General features: G+C 53.6%; 2 protein-coding genes across 2 annotated transcripts; both read left to right on the top strand.

The window, feature by feature from the left end:
* Positions 1-13,219: 13,219 nt before the first annotated feature.
* On the top strand, positions 13,220-16,158 carry N0V96_003724 (uncharacterized protein; the record flags this gene model as incomplete). The annotated part of the gene is made up of 5 exons (XM_065756926.1): positions 13,220-13,420; positions 13,504-13,631; positions 13,691-13,755; positions 13,811-15,383; positions 15,441-16,158. The coding sequence occupies 5 exons, from the start codon at positions 13,220-13,222 to the stop codon at positions 16,156-16,158; spliced, it is 2,685 nt and encodes an 894-aa protein (XP_065614693.1).
* A 958-nt stretch (positions 16,159-17,116) lies between these two features.
* Positions 17,117-19,883, top strand: AFG3 (AAA ATPase afg3; the record flags this gene model as incomplete). The annotated part of the gene is made up of 2 exons (XM_065756925.1): positions 17,117-19,016; positions 19,075-19,883. The coding sequence occupies 2 exons, from the start codon at positions 17,117-17,119 to the stop codon at positions 19,881-19,883; spliced, it is 2,709 nt and encodes a 902-aa protein (XP_065614692.1).
* Positions 19,884-21,784: the final 1,901 nt, after the last annotated feature.

Here is a 21,784-nt window from a genome sequence, read left to right as displayed (position 1 = left end):
GCCGGAGCCACGTTTGGCAGCCACTCCCAACCCAACCAAAGTTGGCAAGCAGGAATGACGACATGCTGCAACCTCGAAACAAAGCAGTCGCAACCTCCTTGGCGAACCACCTCACTTCCCAGTTCCGCGCGTTGCGTCTCGTCCTTGAGATGTCGCATCTGATGCGGCCAGTTTTTTGTTTTTTTTCTCGCGCGGTTCGCGGTTCAGTCGTTGATGGGCACAAACACAGGCTTACATGCAGCATAGCCATTTACTTACACCCAACTGTTGTGCCTGAGTCAGCCGCGCTTGATAAAACTCGCAAGTCGCAAACCAGACGTGAATCGCGGCATTCAAGTTTGGCATCTGGGGGCGCAGGGCTCAAAAAAGCCAAGTCGGGATTTTTTTATGGCCGCGCCTACCTGCCTACCCAGTTCCTAATTTCAGAACTCTGTACGCCGATTCAAACTTCAGGGCAGTGTCGAAAGGAAGCTGCCAGGGCTATACGAGACAGACTTTTTGTCTCGGAGGTAATTTATCGCTTTCCTCTTCACCTCAAGAGCCTCATCCAGTCTTCTCGTCTCCAACAAGGTCCAAGGGGGAACAAGACTTTTGTCATTGACAGTTGCGCCAAGCCGGACGTCAATAGCCACTGCATTATTCGCCCAGAGGGTTGAGAAATTCTTCAAGAAAATTATACCGTTTCCACTGGTCCATGACACAAAACAGGACCACCCTTGCGGCTTTCCCTTTCCAAGTTTCCTTCGATACAACACTGCGCGAACTCTATCTGTGCTTTAATGAGCTTGCTGGTCAGTGGTTGAATTCGTAACAGTGTCATGTTCGGCAGGTGTCCAACAACCAAACAAATCAGTTATAATCAAAAATTGAGCACTTGCATTTGTGCAGGTTTTGTAGACCACCAACCCTTTTGCCAATCAGCGTCCTTCACGGCGCAGACCGTCAAGTTTGATTTCGATATCCTCTATCCCTGTCACCCACTCCTTGAAGATGGTCCCCTCTAAAAATCAAGTTGGTTGAGAAAGAAAATCCCCGTTCTCTCAGATGAACGTCCCATCGTCCTGTTGCGGCCACTTTCCTCGATTCGGGGGCCGAGGGTAGGGCAGGGGCCGCAGGGCATCGCCATGGGTGATGGATCATTTGGGAGATTACACAGATTAGATTGGAGACTCCATCATCGCTCTTCTCCGTTGCAACCGTCGCCCACTCCAATAAAAGTTTGTTAGAAAACCTCGAGTGGGTTTCCATCGAAAGGGTTGTTATTGTCTGCTTCTGCTTGGTCTGCCATGCTGTCAGGCATGGTCCGCCAAAGGAGAATAAAAATATCGAAACGGCGCCCGGTAGTTGATAGACATGGTTCCGCGACGCCAATTCCCTCATCTTCAGGTGGACGTTCGTCCGTCGGGACGACGGGGTCCAAGGTTTCCAGAAGGATGGGGCCTAGAACGAGACAACAAGAGAGAACAGACAGACGACAGACAGGTACCCGTACTCAGACATCCTGTCGTGCCTGTGTTCTGGCCCACGGCCATAGCCACTTCTACGCTAACCTGATCGTAGTTTCGTGGAATCCAGTGTGGCTCCTCTTAAAGTAGAAGGGAAGAATTCGATGCGAGCTATAGAAAGGTAGCTGGCCGTCGTCTCGGGAACGCGCCCAGGAGAAACCCCACCGGGATGGTAATGAACGTGCTCTTTTACGGATAGACTCTTGTTGTCTCGCACACTTTGTCGACTCTATTCCTGTGATACGGAGGACGGATACTGTGGTTAGTCTAACCCCGTTCGCGCTGCACAACATCTGCACTGCACAGCAGTCTTAGCCAAACCATCGACTGCACCCCCAGGCTCTCGACATTCGACAAGCCAAGAGGTGCAAGCCTTTCTCACATTGAACTCCACTTTACGCCCGTCGGGGAGGGGGTCGGTTCAAGGGAGGATTACGTACAGCCGTGGAGACCTAGTCATTCCAATGCCGTGCTTGGTCTTGGATGACGCCGTGGTTCGAATGACAATCTTTCTTTGGTGCAAATGTCAAAAACGTGCGAATACTGGAAGAACGCTCGCTGCCATGTCGCAACGGAAAGAAGGCACTTTCGACGGTCCCAGAATTCCGAGAGCCTCCTGAGACGCGCTAGGTCGTCTCATACAATCGTTCAACTTGCTAAATAATACCTATAGGATAACGCATAAGTTATGACCACGGAACGGGGAAGAAGCCGAACACCTAAATTCTGGGTAATTCGTACCCGGAGCGCCAGTTAAAATACTCCATTGTCAGTGAGGCAGTGAAGAGCAGGTTCCGTCACGCCGAGAGATATAACGGGGCAAGGGAAAGGGGCATCAGCAGAGACGGGGGTTCCAGGCTACTCCAGTGTTTGTTTCGATGGAAACGAAATTCGTCCCATGATCGCCGAGCCTCGCCAAGCTTCCAACACGGAGAGACAGAGGCGACAGAGCAGGCTTGCGGCTTGCCGTGCACTAGGAGAAAACCAGATCGAAGCCCCCTCTCATCTCAACGGCATGTGGGTGCTTGATGTTGTTAACCACCCGCTTCTAGAACCCATCGTCGTAGAATTATTCGTAGACATTTCTGTAGGCGTTGATAAAAGTCGAAGGAGTCTGGTAATTGTCTTCCCCCCGGTTGATTCGGCATACGGGAGTCAATTGCTCCCCGATAGCCCTCTCTTTCGAGTCCTTTGCAACCTCGCCAGGCTCACCTTGCTGGATTTGAGGGGAATCAGGCAAGGTCACATGCACAATAGTCAATATTCATTTCGTGTAGGTGCTGGTGCGGGTATGTGCTCTACCATTGTTTCTCTGCGTTGGCTGTTCGCTTGGTTTTGGCCCTGGAAGCATGCCCTCCCCTCGCCCATAACACCTTTCGATATTATGCGTTTGGAGGATGGAGAGGGGCTAATCCGTCCCGTCCGTCTCGTCCGCACGTTTCGTTTGGTTCTTCGCCCGGGGCGCCGGCCATGGCAGCGAAGGTGTGAACGGCCCCACGAACTCCATGAAGGGCCCCCAAGAAATGGAGCCCAGGCCAGGGGTCCAGATGCAGGTACCGCGCACTGTATGCTGTATCCGAGCGGCCACAAGAAGAAACAACAACATCATTTGCGGCTTATGGAAGACTCTATTCACAGGCGATCGTGAACGAGGGAAAGCGAGAATTTGCTTGGAGTCGTAGACTTTGGCTCCTTCGTGGTGAATACGAGGTGGAGGGTGTCTGCGGTACGAGGTGAGGAAAAGCCACGAAGCTGCCCCCAACAGAGCCGCCCAACGGATTGTGGTGGGTAGATACTGATTGCGAGTGAATTAACCACAAGTTAGAAGCAGCGAATAAGTTGACACTACCCTCGGGAGCAGTGAAGAGTGCTGGCCAGGTAGGTAGGCGGCTTGCAGGCGATATGGCGAGACTGGAGATTTCAATGGTGGTTACACAGGTTGATTTTGGCGCATGCCTCCTCGATACGTGTGCGTGAACAAACTTTTTGGTCGCATTCTCGGATCGGATTTTTGGCTTGTATTTTTCTTTTCCTAATTTCTTTTCTTCCATTCTCCAATATGGCTGGCTTATTTGTGCGCCGCCTATCAATGATGGGGTTCAAGCATCGAGGACTTTGTGCTGGAAACTGTGACAAGCGTTGGCTGTTGAAATGTTGGCATCAGGTAAGCGTTAGCCGTAGCTGAGCGACGAAGACGACATGCGAGAGGTTGGAATACCCAGTGGAGTCGCTAACACTGGCTTGTGTCGTCGTAAGTCGGCCCATTTATTTCTCAGATATTTTTGTTCCATTGGATTCTGAATCTCCAAAATGCAGATGCAGAGCCGTTGACCCTCCTCAAGCATCGGTTTGGGGAAGGTGGGCGATCCTTCATGAACCTCTGTCTCTAGCGTCAAGATGCTTCGTCATTGTTGGTATCCGTAGGTATCCGTAGGTAGGTTAGTGTCATAAGATAGCGTACCCGGGAGACCTGTCTGGTCTGGACCTTTCTGGATTCTGGATGGCAGTTGGTCAAGCGGGTTGCGCCGCGTGCGCCGCCATGATCTCGTGGGCGAAACCAACGGCGCCAATTGAACGCGCAGAAGACGAGGTCAATTGCTCATGGACACGGACCTTGTAGCCAAATAAAGACTTTTGTAAGGGAAAACGAGACACATTCGTCGGGCTCGCGCAGGCCATTCCTTTCCTGGACCTCGTGTGTTCGTGTCTCGTGTGTCTTGTCAGTATTTTCGACGCGGTGCCTTAGTCAGACTTTGTCGGTTTCCTCTCTGCGCCTCTTTCGTCCCATGCATCATCTCATTTCATCTCATCCCGACGGATGGTGGTGTGTGCTGGTGCTGTCACCTCTGATTTGATCGGCGGGATGTTTCTGGTTTCCTTTTCTTCTCTGTCTCCTTGATGCCACCGAAGGGCCTGTGCTTTCAACTGTTTGTCTGTCCATCCATCAGCCTTTGCCTTTCCCTCCAAAGCTAATTGACAATGTGCAGTATATCCATGGACCATAAGGTACGATTGGACTCATTGGCAATAAAGAAAAAGGTTGCGCTGGATGATACGCCGTGTGTTGACTGGCGTACTGTGCGGACCTCGATGTGACAGGCGCCAAATGGGAAGAGTCTGAGTGCGTGAGAGGGATAAAAAAGATAGCAGCAAGAAAGAGAAGGACAGGGTGCCATGGCGTTGGGGTGCATGTTCCCTGCCCATTCCCTGTCCCCTGTCCCCTGTCCCCTGTCCCCTGTCCATGGCCCATGGTGCCCGTTCCTGGTCGGCCCATGCCCCCAATGCTGGTGGAGGGGGCCACTGGGGAGCACTGAGAGGGGGCCGCTCCCCGTGATAGTGGACAGTGGAACTGCTCACTGCAACTTTGGCGACGTGTGGTTGGCCAATGGGACGCGATGTCCTCCAACTAGCAGCCACTCGCCAATATCAAGCGAGATTATCGAAATCTTCCCACCTGCGAGTGACTGCAATCTGCGTGTGTGTGTGTGCCAGTCCTACTGCGTACCTTTCCTAAGGTACCTTACCTTGCCTTCTTGCAGTCTATTTTTCCAATCGTCCAGTGCCAATGTCGTACCAAAACTGCAAAGTCCAAGGGCCCCCCCCAGACTCTAAGAGCAAGAACAGATTGACGTGAACAAGGCGACGCCCACCTCACGTCGAAGCGCTCAACTTTGACCGAAAAGGTGTGATTTTCCACTTGACTGGACCTGCGTCGTTTCCCTTTCCAAACGGATATTGCACGTTATTACACTACGGAGCACCTTACCTTGCCTTACCTTACCTTACAGCCCGGCCTACGATCGATCCATTGCCTATTATTATCGTCGTGCCTGCTCACTCCACTCCTCCCCCCCTCTCCCCATCTACGGCGCCTGTCTGTCTGTCTATTCTCTTCTTCTTCTTCTACTCCTTCCTCCTCTTTCTCCTCCTACTCCGGCTCCTTCTAGTCTTCTTCTCTTCGCCTCCTGCCAACAGCGCACGCTTACGCCGCCATGCCATCATCCTGATCCATCGGCCATGAGAACTGGCGGATGCAAGGGAGACAAAGGATCTCGAACACGAACAACGAGAAACGGCTGACACGAACTGTCCACGGTCACTTCCTATTGTTGGCTTTTTTAAATCCTTTTCGGGGGCAACCGCGCTTTCGCGCACACGGCATCCAGAGGACATTTTCAGAAAGAGTGTAGGGGAAAAGAACGACCATCTGTTGATTCGGAACGAAAAAAGGGGAATTGCATTCGCGCGGCCCGTTGCAGGACACCACCACCACTTCCACAACCACCAACCGCCAACCACCAACCACCAGACGATAGTACCATTTATCGACACATGGCCATGAGGATGCCAAGAATGGAATTCGAATAGATCGACAATTCCCATCCAAACACAAAGCACACACACACACTCGCTCACACTCGCTTACTTACCCGGTGATCCAACACCAGTCACTCGTTTGCCTTGTTCTATCTTTATTCCCGTCCCGCCCTGGGAACACGCCGGCTTGAAATTCGCCTCCCCCAGTTTACCAAAAAAGACAACCAACCACACACAAACGGCCGGGGCAAAAGCTCAGCCTCTGCCTACTTGGCCCAACGCCACCCCATCGAAGCCATGACTAAATCACTGCGCGGGTCTTCACTCCCTCAGGCCCGCTCATACCATCACAATCATTACCATTTACACAACCAACGTGCAGCCACCCCCGAGAATGCGAATCACCACCATCGCCAACTCGACGACCCCAGCCCGACGACTCCCAGCCCCGACGCCGCCACCTCGTCGAGCGCCGCCGCACCGAGAATCGTCGTCCAGACCGTCTCCCTCATTCAAATAGTCGATGCCACCGGCTCCCCTATCCAAGTCCAGACCATCTTCCCGACGGCCGCCACCGTGGATGCTTCATCAACCACCAGTGCCGCCCTTGACTTGTCAATTGCTGCGGTACCATCCTCAACTTCATCCACCGATTCTTCGACGACATCTTCTAGTACGACGAATGACTCAGCACTGTCAACACCGGCGCCCACGACATCCACTTCCACCGACTCTTCCACCAGTCAAGACATCTCCTTGACGTCCGATCCTTTATCCACTCCAGCACCTTCAGAAGCTGCGCCGTCACTCTACCCTACGTTGAGTGGCCAGTCAAACTCAACAATTTGTGCGCCGCCTTCCATATTGTCGCGTGTCCCAGACCGAAGCAGCTGACCCAATATCTAGCATTCCTTACTTCAACAAACTCTTCTTCAACCTCAGTCTCTACCACAACCAGTTTAACTAGCCAGCTTTCGTCTGGCACAACAAGCGTTACATCATCAATACTTTCATCCCTCTCATCGACGACATGGGGCACCAACTCGGGCTCGACTGCAACCTCGACATCGGCATCAACCTCGACTTCGGGTTCTAGCAGATTGAGCACGTCTACTTTTACCACGAGCGCCTCACAATCGCCCTCGAATGAAGCGACAGCTTCCGGAGATGGGACCGCCGGTGGAATCGGCGGCGGCGGCGCGGGGACGGCTGCACCCACTTCAACCTCCACCTCGGACGATTCTAGCGGTAGCGGCTCGCCAACGCCAACGGGAACAGTCGTCGGAAGCGTCGTAGGGAGCTTGGCTGGAGCGGCTTTCCTTGTGGTGCTGGTATTCCTCGCTCTCCGGTGGAGGAAGCGTTCCGGTGGACGCTTCCGCCTTAGTGAGGCCAGCGCCGGCAAACGAGGCATTCTGACCGGTTCTGGCGGCCCACCAGGTGGCAATGGCGGCGGAATGGTTCAACGGTCGTTATCGTTTGATCCCACAACAGCGGCCGCTGGTGCTGGGGCCGGAGCTGGTGCGATGGCCGTGGCTCACAAGCCTTCCTCAAGGAGGGCTAGCGAGCCTTCCGAAACCGGCGAGAGAGGCTTTGTCCGAGTGGCCGGCAGGAAACTGCCTTCTGTGCTACAAGCCGGAGGCGACGGTTACACAGATCCGCGCGAGGGGACCTCAGCCGCCGTAAACGACGACGAATCAGTCTACTTTCGGGACTCCCAAGCCTTTTTCGACCCCAACGGTCAAACAACACGCCTCGCGCTCGGCTCGCCCATGAGACCAGTCAGCGGTGTCGTGGTCTTCAAAGAGTCGCCGGCCCGAACACCAGTGACCGAATCGGCGCCGTTCCCGCCTCCGGCCGCGTCTCCGCAGACAAATCCGCCGTTCGTCCCATTACAACCCCCCGGTCGGGACCCAATTGGTCGGACCTTACCTTCGCAGGACGGGTCTCGGGGCTCTCGGGGTTCGGCTTCTAGGTTTCACGAAGACATGTGAATTCACTTTTCCTTTTTGCTCAACCTTTTTTCCACTTCTTCTTTTTCATTCCTAGCTCGGCCAATGCCGAGCTCAAGGGCAACGCCGGGACTCCAAAACGTACCTTGATGCGTATTGTACATTCTTACCAATCTTTCAAACGATAATTACTAGTACTTATTTGGGGGGTTTGGGTGGTTGGGGGGTTACACCTTTTTTGCTTTGTGCCATCTTTGCGGACTCTACGACGGCATATGGAATGGCGTTGAGAGAGTTTCTGGCACGTCTGATACGAGCCCTTTGCGTTCCGGTCGTGCGGAAGGGAGGTGAATCCATGGAGAAGGGGAAGGAATACGGATTCATTTTCTTATTTTTTTTTTTTTCAAAGCAAGCATGCATGCGTGCGCCGGCTTCAGACCGCAATTGCTGCATTGGCATCCGCTGTTGAGGCGAGCGTTCGGCTTGCTTGGATGTAGAAAGGTTTTCTTTTCAGTTTCGCCTCAAGAGACGAGAGAGAGGGAGATAGAGGTCAGAGGCGGACCAAAGGGGATAGAGGTGGAGGTCAACATTAAACATTTTACCTTTTCTGGCCACGGCCATGAAGGGGAGAAAAAGAGAAGATGAAGTCTATCCAACCTCTTTTCCCCAACGATTCTTCTGCCTCCTACACTATTTGCCTTGAGCGTACACGGTACAAAACCACATGCGTACGAAGTAAAAGGCGTGACCAGCTTTTTCCGCGTATGGAAGTTAGTGCACTCCCATGTGACGAGAACTTTATCTCACTCGAGCTTTCTAACCGCTGTTGGGGGCTCCACTTGCGATGATGAACATGCCGTGCCGTGCCCCCGTCCGATCTTTTCCTCCTTGGAGGATGAAGGGAAATCCAAATGTAGCAAGACCGGGGCCGAGGGACCGGAAGGGCGGCTGCGTTGCGTTGGTGATGGGATGGGATGGCTTCTTACTGAGTAGTGTAAGGAGGGAGGGAAAGAAAGAAAAACTCGGGCTGCCTCCTCGTGTCTCTGAAGCGGGAAAGCTCGTAAGATTCGGAAACGCGGACCCTGAATTCATGGGGAGGGAAGTTTTCCCCCGAGGCGGAGTTTGAACTTGGGGGGGGGGGGGAAAGGCGACTCAGACCCAAGACGTTGTTGCCTTGGTGGAGTCGCCTTTTTTGTGAACCATCTTGAGACATGTATGAAACGGTGGGAACCAGAAAGAATGGTCGTGTCGAGCTTCTTTTTCTTCAACAACCACCTAACCAACCCCGTCCCAGAGTTCTGGGGCGGCAACCTTGTGTCCCGCTTGGGCCGCGCCTTTACCATGACAAATTCGTCTTCAAGTTTTGGGCATAGAGCTGCTAGTCTTCTCTTTGCAGCGTCTTTCACGATCCCGATTGGGTACGAAAGTAGGCACTCACCTCACAGCGGCCTGCTTCTTGTAGGGCGGGTGTCTCATCCATCAGGTGTTTATGAGTGTTTACCATCTCATCCCATCCCAGTCCCCAGTACCATCATCTACAACACGGGATGAAACATCTTTTTTGGGTATTTGGTCTCAATGGAGGAACAGATGGGCATCATGTGCGAAATGCCCACACATCTGCACACCCGAGGCCGCTCATGACTGTTCAGTACGAGTTGCTGCGAAGAAACTGATGCTCGAGGTATGTTGTCATCAAGGGTCGAGCCTCATCTGCCCATTGTCATCTTGCGATACTTCTCGTATAACACGATCGTGGTGGCTTCGGGTGCTTCATACCTGAGGGGGCAAAGGCAGCATAAGCCTCCATCAGGCCGGAGCTCCCTGCTCCATAACAATAGGAGCCTCGCATAATACCCGAGCTTGGAGTAAGAAACCTCACTCCCGGTCTCAAAAGCTCCACTTCTTCGAACCCTGCGGCATCTTCAGCCGTCCGAAGGTGTCGAGACCAGTATAAACCACCCACGACATCGATGGCACCTGCTTTCCGTACACAGGCCCGGGATTGTTATTCGAGATGGGCTCTAGTAAGTCGCGGGCCTCGGCGCAATACATCGCAGCGGCGGCGTAACCTGAGGTAGTGAAGAGCGAGGCGCGAGGCGACAGCACGAGGTCTTGCTGGGTTGACGTTGGTATTGATGTGCGATATTGGTTGTGTGCCTTGGTTTGTCTCGTGACATGCTCGCTATAGAGGAATGTGCGGTCTCCAACGACAAAGGTCATGCGCCGTATTCGTAGAGCGTTTCCCCAATCCTTCCTCGCCCATGATGAAATATTGTGGACTTATTGAAAATATGGATATCGAGGAGTCGAGATATGTGCAGCGGCTTGCTCGGATCAAACAGCTGAGCCCCCCGCCTCCCGCGCGCGCAATCCACCCGGCCGACTGGATGTAAGCCTCGCCGAGCTGGTTGGGCATGCAAAGAGGCCTCACCTTCCGACTGTCAGAGTAGTTATGAACAAGCCGTCACCATAGCTTCAGACAGGCCTCCATAACGATAAAGCCATTATCGATTAGGGGGGTGGGGGCTCCGTCAATGCCCGCGAGCGGTACCGCGAACTGGAGATAACTCCGTGACGAGCCCAGGCCGGCACGCCATATGCGCATGCGAGTGATTCTCCGTGCTCAACGCCGGACGGCGGTTTCCCTCGTTGCGGTTGGCTAGCGTCTGTGATTGCGAGTGAGTAAGAGATAAGAGGAAGAGGGAGAGAAGGTTCTGCGCTTGTGCCTGTCACATCAAGCAAACCCTTGTTCCTGGACTGATTCCGAGCTCGTCTAGCCGTCAAGACTGAAAAGGTGTGTCCGAGCCACCAGAAGATTCATCTTCCCATCAGGATTGAGAGCTTTCTTGAGAGCATGGCCCCCCAGATATTGACGGATACCGAGTCGCTTTCCTGATTGAAGTACGGGGACGAGTAGAGTTCGTGATGTCGTTGATAAGCATCCGTCCCGTGTCCATTCTTATTCTTTTCTTCTGTGCTTATTTCCTTTTCAATGACACCTTCTCTCAGGTTGAGGTGAGGATCCAAGTTGTAGAACTAGACATCTTCGGACGCTCGGGACGTGGAGAAGCCCAGCTTGTAAGAGGTGCAGGCCAGGGGAGGGGGATTGATTAAGGTATCCGTACATGCACTGCAGATGGCGCCGCACGGGCGGTAGATGGGGCCTGTCAAGCCGATTCAGCCGATATGATTCGCCACGAGAGTGTTCCTCGCACATGGTGCCGCGCCAGGGGGTTGCAGAGTGACAGAGAGAACGACGGGGGGAGGTCTGCGAATGCTGGGTATTGCCGTGTAGGGGTGGTCGAGAGCTGAGACAAAAGAACAATTCCGATATCAAAAGGGTTAGAAGTTTGGGGGGGGTTAGGCCGGTAAAGTGGGATGGGTGTGGAGGAGAGCGACCTACATGACGGTGAAGTGATGAACGGTGGAAGCCAAGAAGCGGGAGACGAGGTCCGCCACGGAATCCAGGCGCTCTCCTCGTAGTCCATGGCGTCCACGGGTTGGAAGTTGGAACCGACCAGGCGGGCAACCTGGAAGTAGAATCGATGAGGGAGCAGAGGAGTATCTTGGCGTCGCGGCTCGGGGTAGACGTGTCTCCTGGCATCCATCGTACCCTGGAACGGATCTAGGGCATTGTACATAGATGCAGGTCTTGCGTTGCCTCTCTCCTGACAGCTGTACCTAGCTTTGTAGCGTCGATCAAAGTGCCGAGTCATGATCCGTGAAGTATCAGACAGCTGCTCCGGCGCGGCCAAGACGAGCGAATTGGCGTCGAACTTGGGATGAGAGGGCCGTTGACTGGCGAAGAAAAGCGACTCTACACCACCACCATTACCAGTACAATGTGGTGGTGGTGGTGGTGGCTTTCGAGATCCTCCAATGGCAGACGAGGCAGCCGAAGACAGCAAACCAAAATAGCAAAGCGACGTTTGGGTGTAGAAAAACGTGGCAGAGTAATAAAGCGGCGCGGATTATTACATGAGATGCAGTTGAATGCGATGCGATGTGCTCTCTTTAATTCATTGGTACTAAGGTACGTATAGCCGTATACGTTGATCTGGTAAGGAAGGAAGTCGACCTCTCGCTTCCTGCCATTGTCACCCTACACGTACTTCGTACCATCTCGTCCTCTGGGCCGGCGGGCAACAGCAGCAGCAGAAGTCGGGGTCGCCCCCTTCCCGAAGCACCTCCCCATTCTTCTCCAATAACACCCCTTGTGGGAGGTACAAATTTGCGTTTGTTTAAGCACATGAATTGTGATGCGAAGGCACGAAGGGGAGGTACCTTAGGTAAGGTACGCGGATACCGTGGATGGTACCTTGCAGCTGGGGGATCTGGGAGAGCACCGCGGGCAGCGAAACGAGACCAGTGGTGCCCCCTCCCCCTCCCCCCTCTCCTTCCCCCTGGTCAGCTACGCCCCGCTGACCAATGCCACTGCAAGCACACTGACGGACGAGTCTGCAAGTTTGCAACTCTGTAACGCCGTTTGCCCCCCTTCCCCAAGCTGTGGAAAAAAGTACTGCGTAAGGTGCACCAGGAGGTGATGAGTTATGTGATACCGCCCAGCTCAGCTCTTCTCTTTTGTCCAGCGTCCTTCCGTCCCATCATTCGGCCGTCAACTTTTCTTTCATCTTTCCCCCTTTTCCCCCCTTCCTAACTAGTTGTTCTAATCTGTTGGACCTACGGAACTTCAAGACGTCCAACGCGATAACCTCACGACTCCCCTTCCTACTTGTTAAAGGTACGTTCACCCCCAGCGTTGGAACATACCTCCACGTTCCCTCTCTACGGATAGTTCCCTTTCGGATCTCTCTCAACGTGATTCAAACTCATCAACTCGACTAGTCGACCAACAATCCCACGGTCCACCAACCCGACGAGACTTCTTACACCACCCCGATTACCTTAACTCAACCGCTTCACGCTCTGCTTCAGCTTGAGCTTCACCTTGACGAGATACTCCACCACTGCGGATTCCAGACCAGACCCAAAACGAAGAGCTTCGGGGTCTATCGCCTTGGGAGGTCCGCTACGGAAACAAGTCCACCTCTCGGCGTTAAGAATTCGACCAAGCCACCGCAGTACCGAGCGAATAGCAGCACCCACCCCTCTGCCGCTGCGCTAGCCATCTGACGCTACCTGCTTGCAAATACCGTGACAGGCCGATTTGTTTTAGGCCCTTTTCGTCTTTTACTTCATCCTCGAAACCCCCCCCAAATCCTCCTCCCACCTCTGCCGTCTATCCTCTAGACACCCTCTCAGTCCCATTGCGCACAGCGCCGCTCCATAACCACTCCCGATCAGCTCGCCGACGATAACCCGCGCACATCCCGCGCGTCTCGGCATCCTCTCACCTTTGCAGCAAACCACGCACCCGGACCTTGCGTCCCGACGACAACCCCGCGAGTGCCCGGCTTCGGTGAACACCGACTCAATCCGTCCAACATGGACCACATGGGCTTCCAGATGCCTCATATGGGGGGACCGCCCCAGATGATGAATCAGCCGCCCCAGATCTTTGGCGCTTACACGCCCGACGGCCTTCCCGTCACGCATATGCCCCCCGACCTTGCCGCTCACATGTTCGGGGACCCGTCTACTCTCCTCGACGATGCAAATGAGGCAAAGAGAAGAAGGATTGCGAGGGTAAGCATCTAAACTGGCGCAGGCATCGCCGGCCCTGCCGTGAAGAAGAGTAGAACGCTTACGCCAATCATCTGCGCCCACAGGCTTGTGATATGTGTAGGAAGAAGAAAATCAAGTGCGACGGCAAGATGCCTGCCTGCAGCCATTGCATAAACTACAAGACGGATTGCGTATTCACTCAGGTCGAAAAGAAGCGCAACCCGCCAAAAGGGTACGCTGAGACGTGCTTATATAGTCCTTTCCGCGATATCCGACTAACAAGCTGGCCAGAGCGAAGTACATTGAAGGGCTCGAGAACCGTCTGGGCCGCATGGAGAATCTGTTGAGGCTGTCAGGTTGGTGATGCATAAACTGATTTGCGACTGCACGTGGTTCTAACCAATTGCGTAGGTCTTCTCGGCGAAGACGACGACGGTGACACAGATCTGGGCACACTCGAAAAGCGATTGGCAGAGAAGCAACAGCAGTCGAGACAGGCATCCCAAGCTGCGTCTAACCCTACATCTCCGTCTCAGGCAACATCGGGGCAGAACGAGGCCATGTCAACGCCGCACAGCGCTATAACGTCCCCCGAGCCTACCAAAGAATCGCACAGAGACCCCAAGGATGCAGACAAGCGCCGGGCCTCCGTATCCGAGGAGAAGGGTAACGAGGAGGAGGTCGAGGCGCTTTCAGAGCTCATGTGCTCCCTGGTCACGAACCAAAGTGGCGAGACGCGATACATCGGTTCCTCGTCAGGCTTCTCCATCTTTTCGCCCAAGGGTATTCAATGGGTGAACGAAAAGACGGGCGACAACTCGTTCCAGCAAATGATTTCCGAAGTGTCAATCGACGACCACAAGTGGACCGCCTGGAAACCCGAGGTTTTCAGCGACTTGTTCCGCCGTCCAGTCTTCCGGCCACTGCCTCCCAAGACGGAGGCGTTGTCTCTGCTGAAAGACTTTTTTGAGAACTTCAACTGCATGTTCCCATTATTTCATCAACCCACGTTCATGCATCTGGTCGAGCGACAGTATTCCGACGATCCGTACGAGGGCACCGGCTGGTGGGCGAGTCTGAACTGTGCTCTGGCTTTTGCCCATCGCTTGCGTGTCATGAGTAATCTTGTACCGCAAGAGGAGGACGATAAGGCTTGGGGTTACATGAAGAACGCGTTGGGAACCTTTGCCGAATTGTCGATGCGCAACACAGATTTACTGAGTGTCCAGGCCTTGCTCGGAATGGCCCTCTTTATGCAAGGAACTCCCAACCCTCAACCGACATTCCTTCTCGTCGCCACATCCATCCGTCTTGCACATAGCATTGGCCTTCACAAGAGAGGAACTGGCTTCAACCTCAACCCCATTGAGATTGAGCAGCGTAAGCGAGTGTTCTGGATCGCCTACATGCTGGACAAGGATCTTTGCCTACGAGCGGGCCGCCCGCCAGCCCAGGACGATGACGATATGAACGTCGAGTTACCCGATGCTGATCCGGAAGATAACATTGGTAACATTCCTCTGGCTGATGGCAAGGGTAAGATGAACCTCTTCCGGGTCATGTGCGAGTTTGCGACAATCGAAAGCAAAGTCTACTCTCGGCTGTACTCGACCAAGGCCACAAAGCAATCGAGCGGAGAGCTCCTCAACACCATCGGAGAGCTCGACCAGGAACTCGAGGAATGGAAGGACAGGATCCCGATCGATTTCAGACCAGAGCACGAGATCAAGGCGTCACATACGCCTCTCATTTTGCACGTTGCCATGCTCCACTTGACTTACTACAACTGCTTGACGACGATTCACCGCATGTCAGTCCACCACGGGTACTGGACAAGTCGCCTGTCCAACTATGCCATTCAGGGTCTCAACGCCAAACCCCTCAATCCCCGCGTCTTCTCTTCTGCGGCGCTCTGTACCGCTGCCGCTCGAGCGTCGATCTCGCTTCTCAAGTACATGCCACAGGGAGATTCCCCAAGTGTTTGGTACGTCGAGTCGAACCGCTGATTATTGTGCTTATGATAACTAACCTGGCCTCACAGGCTTATTCTATACTTCCCAGTATCGGCCTTAATGACATTATTCGGAAATATTCTGCAGAACCCAATGGACCCAAGAGCCAAGTCGGACACCAAGTTAATGAATCTCGTGGTCAACTTCTTATCAATGCTTGGTCAAGAAGCAGAGACTGGAGGTGTGCACCGTATGCTCGGGGTTTGCTCAGAGTTTGAGAGGATAGCCAAGCTCGTCATCGAAAAGGGGGAGAAGGAGCAGTCTTCGCGGAGGAAACGAAAGAGCGACGCCGCTGTCAAGACGTCGTCAAGTCCCGCCGCATCAACACACACACCTAGGCCTGTCTCCGTCACCACTCCAACTCCCCAAACCGTGAACGGTGCAGCAACATCATCGACGACAAACGGCCAATTGTCACCAGACTTTAATGGAGAAGCGAACCGGAGGAGGCACGGCTTCAGCCCCATGACGACAACATCGATGCGAGAACCATCGCCGGCACTCCCGTCTGCCGGATGGCCGCAGGAGTTCAGCATACCAGAGCAACCAAACTTCAACAACTTTGGCGAGATGACAGGATTCGGAGGGCCCAATAGCGCTCGATCGCCGCCGGTTAACATGGGCGGACCATTCCAGCAACCTCTCCTGCCGCAAGATCTGTTCGCCCTCCCCATGACTCTAGATTGGGACTGGGCAGAGATGAGCGGTGGTGCGTACCCGACTGTGGAAAACGGCAATGTGGGTTAGTTAATCTCGAAACCCTCGGAGCAAGTCCGAAGCGCTGGAATATTTGATTCGACGGACAACCGCGTCAACAAGTGGTCGCTGGACAGAACATTTTAGGTTGCATAATGTGCATATATGAGACGACATCACGAACCATTTAACGCATGTACGAGTAATTGGTCTGCTGAACGGAGCTATGGCTGGGAGACTTGTAAGGAGAATCTAGCTTATTACGCTGTGCCCTGCCAAAGAGTGGCGGAATTGACATAAACAAGACTACCAAGGCGATGTTCTAGAATTGCTCCCTACGTTGAAAAGGCCATGTGATATCCGTATAACGTGCGCATTTGCATGAAAGTAGTACTTGTTCTCGACCAAGTTAGGTACGGTAGCAAAGCGTAAGGCTATACTGCATAGACATTATTGATGATGTACGTAAGTAGTCGGTAGCCTGAGAATCGAGCGGGCGGGACCACTCTAGACCCTGTCCGCCGACGCGTGGTATAAATGGAATTCAAGGTGTCATTCATTATTATCGGAGTTTGCGGGCGGAAAGGTCCTTCTTAGCCGAGAACGGGGGGCGCTGGAGGCGGCAGCGGTGGGCCCGGGGGTTTTGCTGAATGGCTGCGGACGGAGTATGAGAGTCACGTGTACCGCTAAAATCTCGGCCTCGATGGGGCCCGACATGAACTCATCACTATGGGAGCTTTTGCCATCGTACAGTCATCCCAGGAACACCTGGTCCAATTACCAACCACACCTTGTACGATTTTCTCTCACCACCAACGTTGCAAATCAGTGCGGCTGGTGCTCTACATAGCCATCAGAAAGCCATTGACTCCTGACCTCCCATTGTACCAACGACTACCGGGGCGCATCAATGAGATAGCACATTGCTGCACGCGGTTAATACTTCCTCCTACCCGACTCCGGTCGTCCCGCCTCGACACCCCGCGACATACAGACACAACACTACACCATGGCGAGGTTCCTCCGCCAGTCCGCGCAGCTCGCGCGAGCTGTAAGGATCGCTCAGCAGCCGGTAACACGTATGCGCTTCCAGCCCTCTAGAATAGCACGACTCGGCCCGCAAGCTCCGCTAGCTTGCTATCGATCGCGGTTTTATTCGACAAACGGCCCCGAGCCCCCGAAGAACGAAAAGGAGACAAATGAGAAGGAACCTGAAAAGAAGGAAGATGCACCTGAGAAGAAGCTGTCTAAAGAGGAGCAAATACGGAAAGAATGGCCTTTGCCCGAAGGATGGGTGTACCTCAACGAGGAGGAGATCGAGAACTTGCTCAAGATGGGACAGAACGACAGACTGCCTCGGTTCCAGAAAGACTTCTTCATCAAGAGTGTGGAGGAGATGAAGCTGTTGGGAGCTCCCAAGGAGCTGAGGGATCTCCTGTTGACACTGAGGGAGCGGAAGCTGAAAATGACGGTCACCGACATCGCCAAGATTCTCCGTGTCTCGACGCAGGTCGCAAAGAGGTTCTCTGAATACGAGCAGACTGTGCTTATGCGCGAGGAGCAAAACCCGACAAAGGAGAAGGAGGATGGCGCAAAGGACTCCCAGCAGGGCGAGCAGGGCAAGCAACAGAAGGAAGGGCGTAACTCCAACTCAGAGAACAACGAGGGCGCACCGGGCGGTGGACTAGGCGGCAAGAGATGGATCTTTGGCATGCTTAGCACCGGCGACCTGATTGTTGCTGCCATCGTCTGGATCGTCATTCTACCCTTCTTCGAGTCCATGATCTTCGGCCAGGAGAAGGAGATCACATGGCAGGAGCTGCGAAAGAACTTCTTGGACAAGGGCCTGGTTAACAAGCTTGTGGTCATCAAGAACCCCGGCCGCGTGCGCGTTGAGCTGAACAGGGATGGAGTACAGTCGGTGTATGGCGGAAACGAGGGTGTCAACCCCAACATGCAGTACTACTTTTCCATTGGTTCAGTAGAGATGTTCGAGAAGCAGCTCGAGGACGCCCAGAACGAACTCGGCATCCCTACCTCGGAGCGCATTCCCGTCAGCTACGCCAGCGAGGGTGGCATCATGCCCTTGGTCTATGCCTTCGGTCCCACACTCCTTCTGGTTGGTCTGCTCTACTACACCACAAAGTCGATGGGTGGACGTGGCGGCAACCAGATGTTTGGATTCGGCAAGAGCAAGGCCAAGAAGTTCAACCATGAAACAGCAATCAAGGTCAAGTTTAGCGATGTTGCCGGTATGGACGAGGCCAAGACGGAGATTATGGAGTTTGTCAGTTTCCTCAAGACCCCCGAGCGCTTCGAGAGGTTAGGCGCAAAGATCCCTCGTGGCGCCATCCTTGCCGGACCTCCGGGAACGGGTAAGACGTTGCTTGCCAAGGCCACCGCCGGCGAGTCTGGTGTTCCCTTCTTCAGCGTCAGCGGTTCCGAGTTTGTCGAGATGTTTGTCGGTGTCGGTCCTTCAAGAGTGCGAGACCTATTTGCAAATGCCCGTAAGAGTGCCCCCTGTATCATCTTCATCGATGAGATCGACGCCATTGGTCGATCAAGACAGGAGGGTAACCGTATGGGCGGCAACGACGAGCGCGAAGCCACTCTGAACCAGATCTTGACCGAGATGGACGGTTTCAACACCCAGGAGCAAGTTGTTGTCCTCGCTGGTACCAACAGAGCCGACATTCTCGACAAGGCGCTGATGCGTCCCGGTCGTTTCGACAGGCACATCTTTATTGATCGCCCGACCATGAAGGGTCGTCAGGAGATCTTCAAGGTGCACCTGGCCAAGATTGTTACCAAGGAAGATATGGACCACCTCATGGGCCGTTTGGCAACTCTGACTCCGGGCTTCTCCGGTGCTGACATTGCCAACGCCGTCAACGAGGCTGCCCTGGTTGGTGAGTTTGATACGACGTCTAGGTTTTTGATATCGCAAAATTGCTAACTTTACTATAGCTGCGCGTGCCAATGCCGAGTCAGTGGAGATGATACACTTTGAGCAGGCCATTGAGCGTGTCATTGGAGGTCTCGAGCGCAAGTCTCTCGTGCTCAACCCTGAGGAGAAGAAGACGGTGGCCTACCACGAGGCCGGCCACGCCATCTGCGGCTGGTACTTCAAGAACGCCGACCCGCTCCTCAAGGTTTCCATCATCCCCCGTGGCCAAGGTGCATTGGGTTACGCCCAGTACCTTCCCCAGGGCGATGCCTATCTCATGACTGTTCAGCAGCTGATGGACCGCATGGCCATGACGCTCGGCGGACGCATCTCGGAGGAGCTTCACTTCCCCACCGTCACGACGGGCGCCAGCGACGACTTCCGCAAGGTCACCCATATGGCGCGCAAGATGGTGACGCAGTGGGGCATGTCGGAGAAGGTCGGCCCGCTGCACTTTGACGACGACCCGAATACGCTACAGAAGCCGTTTGCCGAGGCGACGGCGCAGGCCATTGACGCCGAGGTGCATCGCATCGTGGATGAGGCCTACAAGCAGTGCCGCGACCTCTTGACGGAGAAGAAGAAGGAGGTCGGCATCGTCGCCGAGGAGCTCCTCAAGAAGGAGATGCTGACGCGCGACGACCTGGTGCGCCTGCTCGGCCCCCGGCCGTTTGGCGACAACCAGGAGTTTGAAAAGTACTTTGGCGGACAGGGCCAGAAGAGCGCGCCGCCGCCGTTCCCTACGGAAGAGGTCGACAGCCCGCCTGAGCAGCCGCCCGTCGGTCCGTCGCCGACTTTCAAGAGCCTTGAAGACGCGCCGAGGAGATGAGGGGTGTATGTTGTTGTCATAGAGGATGACGAGGAGGAGGAGGAGGAGGAGGAGGATGTATTGAATCATCGTAGGACGGTGGCATGAGGGCGGACACCAACATGCCGCAAATTGTATGTTTTTTTTTAACACCCCACGGTTTTTCCCCCTCAAAAAAGAACTAGGCTATCTCTCTATCTCTCTCTCAACTCTTGCCCTTTATGGCGGATGTGTTACTAGTAGAAGGCATATCATCATCATCATTGGGGGCTTTTTTCTGGAGTAAAGATGGGGACAACTTCTTCATACGCTGTACTTGTAGGAAATTATGTAGATACATCTCTACCTATTGTTATTGCTTAATCTCTGATGGAGGAAAAACATGATGAACTTGTGCGAACGAGGGTTTGTGTTGTGTAAAGGGAGATGCGAGTTGAGATAAGATGGGGTTGTAGGGTGTATGCTGCCTCTCCTCCGTGATGTCGCTTGTGAGACGGACAGTCAGTGTCGTTGTTGCCCCGTTTGATAGACAAGGGACTGTTGAATGACTCAGTTAGAAATCTAGACTATTTCTGTGTCTTCAATCGGGTAGCGCAGGTTGTTGGTTTCGGTCCTCGACGATCCACAAGGTTCAAGAAGATATCATCTCATGTATGAAGGGAGACTAGGTATCCTCAAGCTAACGTCGTGATGTTTTCGAGGTTTGAACGTGCTAGTACTCCAATCTATCCCACGAAAGCACAAGTCCTTATCCCATCGAAGATTTCCAGCCGTTTACACCGAATAGAATCCCAGTCATTCGCGTCCATGGGTGTACTTGCCAGAAGTAAACTCATCACGAACACAACATGCCTTTTTTTTTTTTTTTAATAACAGACTGGTACCGCTTGAAACATAGCGGGAAGGATCTTGGAGACTTGGATGTAACCTATGGTGGATGGAGCCAGGCTTCGGCTGCGTAATTTCGCGCTGTTTAACCCATGGTCGTGGGAAAAGGATTACGTTTGATGATGGGGGAGAGATTCAACTAGGTAGTGCGAGCCATGAGTGTGGACAGCATATAAGGTAAGACTTTAGTCACCTTTTCCAGGAATCCCAATCAAGCCAGTCCGTCGCATATCGCAAAGAAGGATACTCGGTCGGATGTGTGCCGTTGTTCTTTGAAGTACAGACTTAGGTCCTTTCGGACATGGTCCCGTCCAGGCTTACGGAGTTGCCACCGGTTACGAGGTTTGATCGTAAGTCTCTTGATTGACCCCATTCAAGCATGACCGACCACCGTGCTTGAACTCTAAGAAGTATCATACCTCTCAGAATGCCTTCTTCCATCTTTGCCTTACCCACGCGAATGAAATTTAACCTTGAGGGTGCTGCTTCCCCGGGACGACGAGATGGACCGATATATCCAGCGAGAATTGGCCTTGGTACTGAGACGAATGATTGGTCACCACAGATACACACAGCACACAGTACACAGTACACAGCACACAGCACACAGCACACAGCACACAGCACACACATACAGAGTTAGAAAAGAGAGAGCAGGGTGGCAGCAGGGCGCACTAGGTAGGTAGATGAGGGTGGTCCCGATCCTGTGGGCAAGGTAGATGTGTGCCGTTCTGGCCGTGTGACTGGGTTGTGCCAGAACGTGTCATCGGCGCCCACCCGCCGCCGAGGACAAGTGCCGCGCGAAAGGAGTGGAAAAAAAGAAGGTTGCCGATCGTTTTGTGTAATTTTGCCGACGGATCCCACGCAAGTCAAGCACCAAAGCTCTTGGGTACGGAGTAACAGTTAGTAGACCTCTTTTGGTGGAAAAAGTTCAGTTGGAGAGCTAGGTATGGGCCTAACTGAACTTTGGCCCGTCGTCCTTTGCTTACCGTGCCTTGCTTACTTACTTACCTCGGGGTGTAAAAAGATGGCTA

This window comes from Colletotrichum fioriniae (assembly GCF_027942845.1).
Source record: "Colletotrichum fioriniae strain IMI 355084 chromosome Unknown scaffold_3, whole genome shotgun sequence".
NCBI classification, from domain to species: domain Eukaryota; kingdom Fungi; phylum Ascomycota; class Sordariomycetes; order Glomerellales; family Glomerellaceae; genus Colletotrichum; species Colletotrichum fioriniae.
The sequence above is the reverse complement of the archived record's forward strand: the minus strand, read 5'-3'. Positions and strand labels throughout refer to the sequence as shown.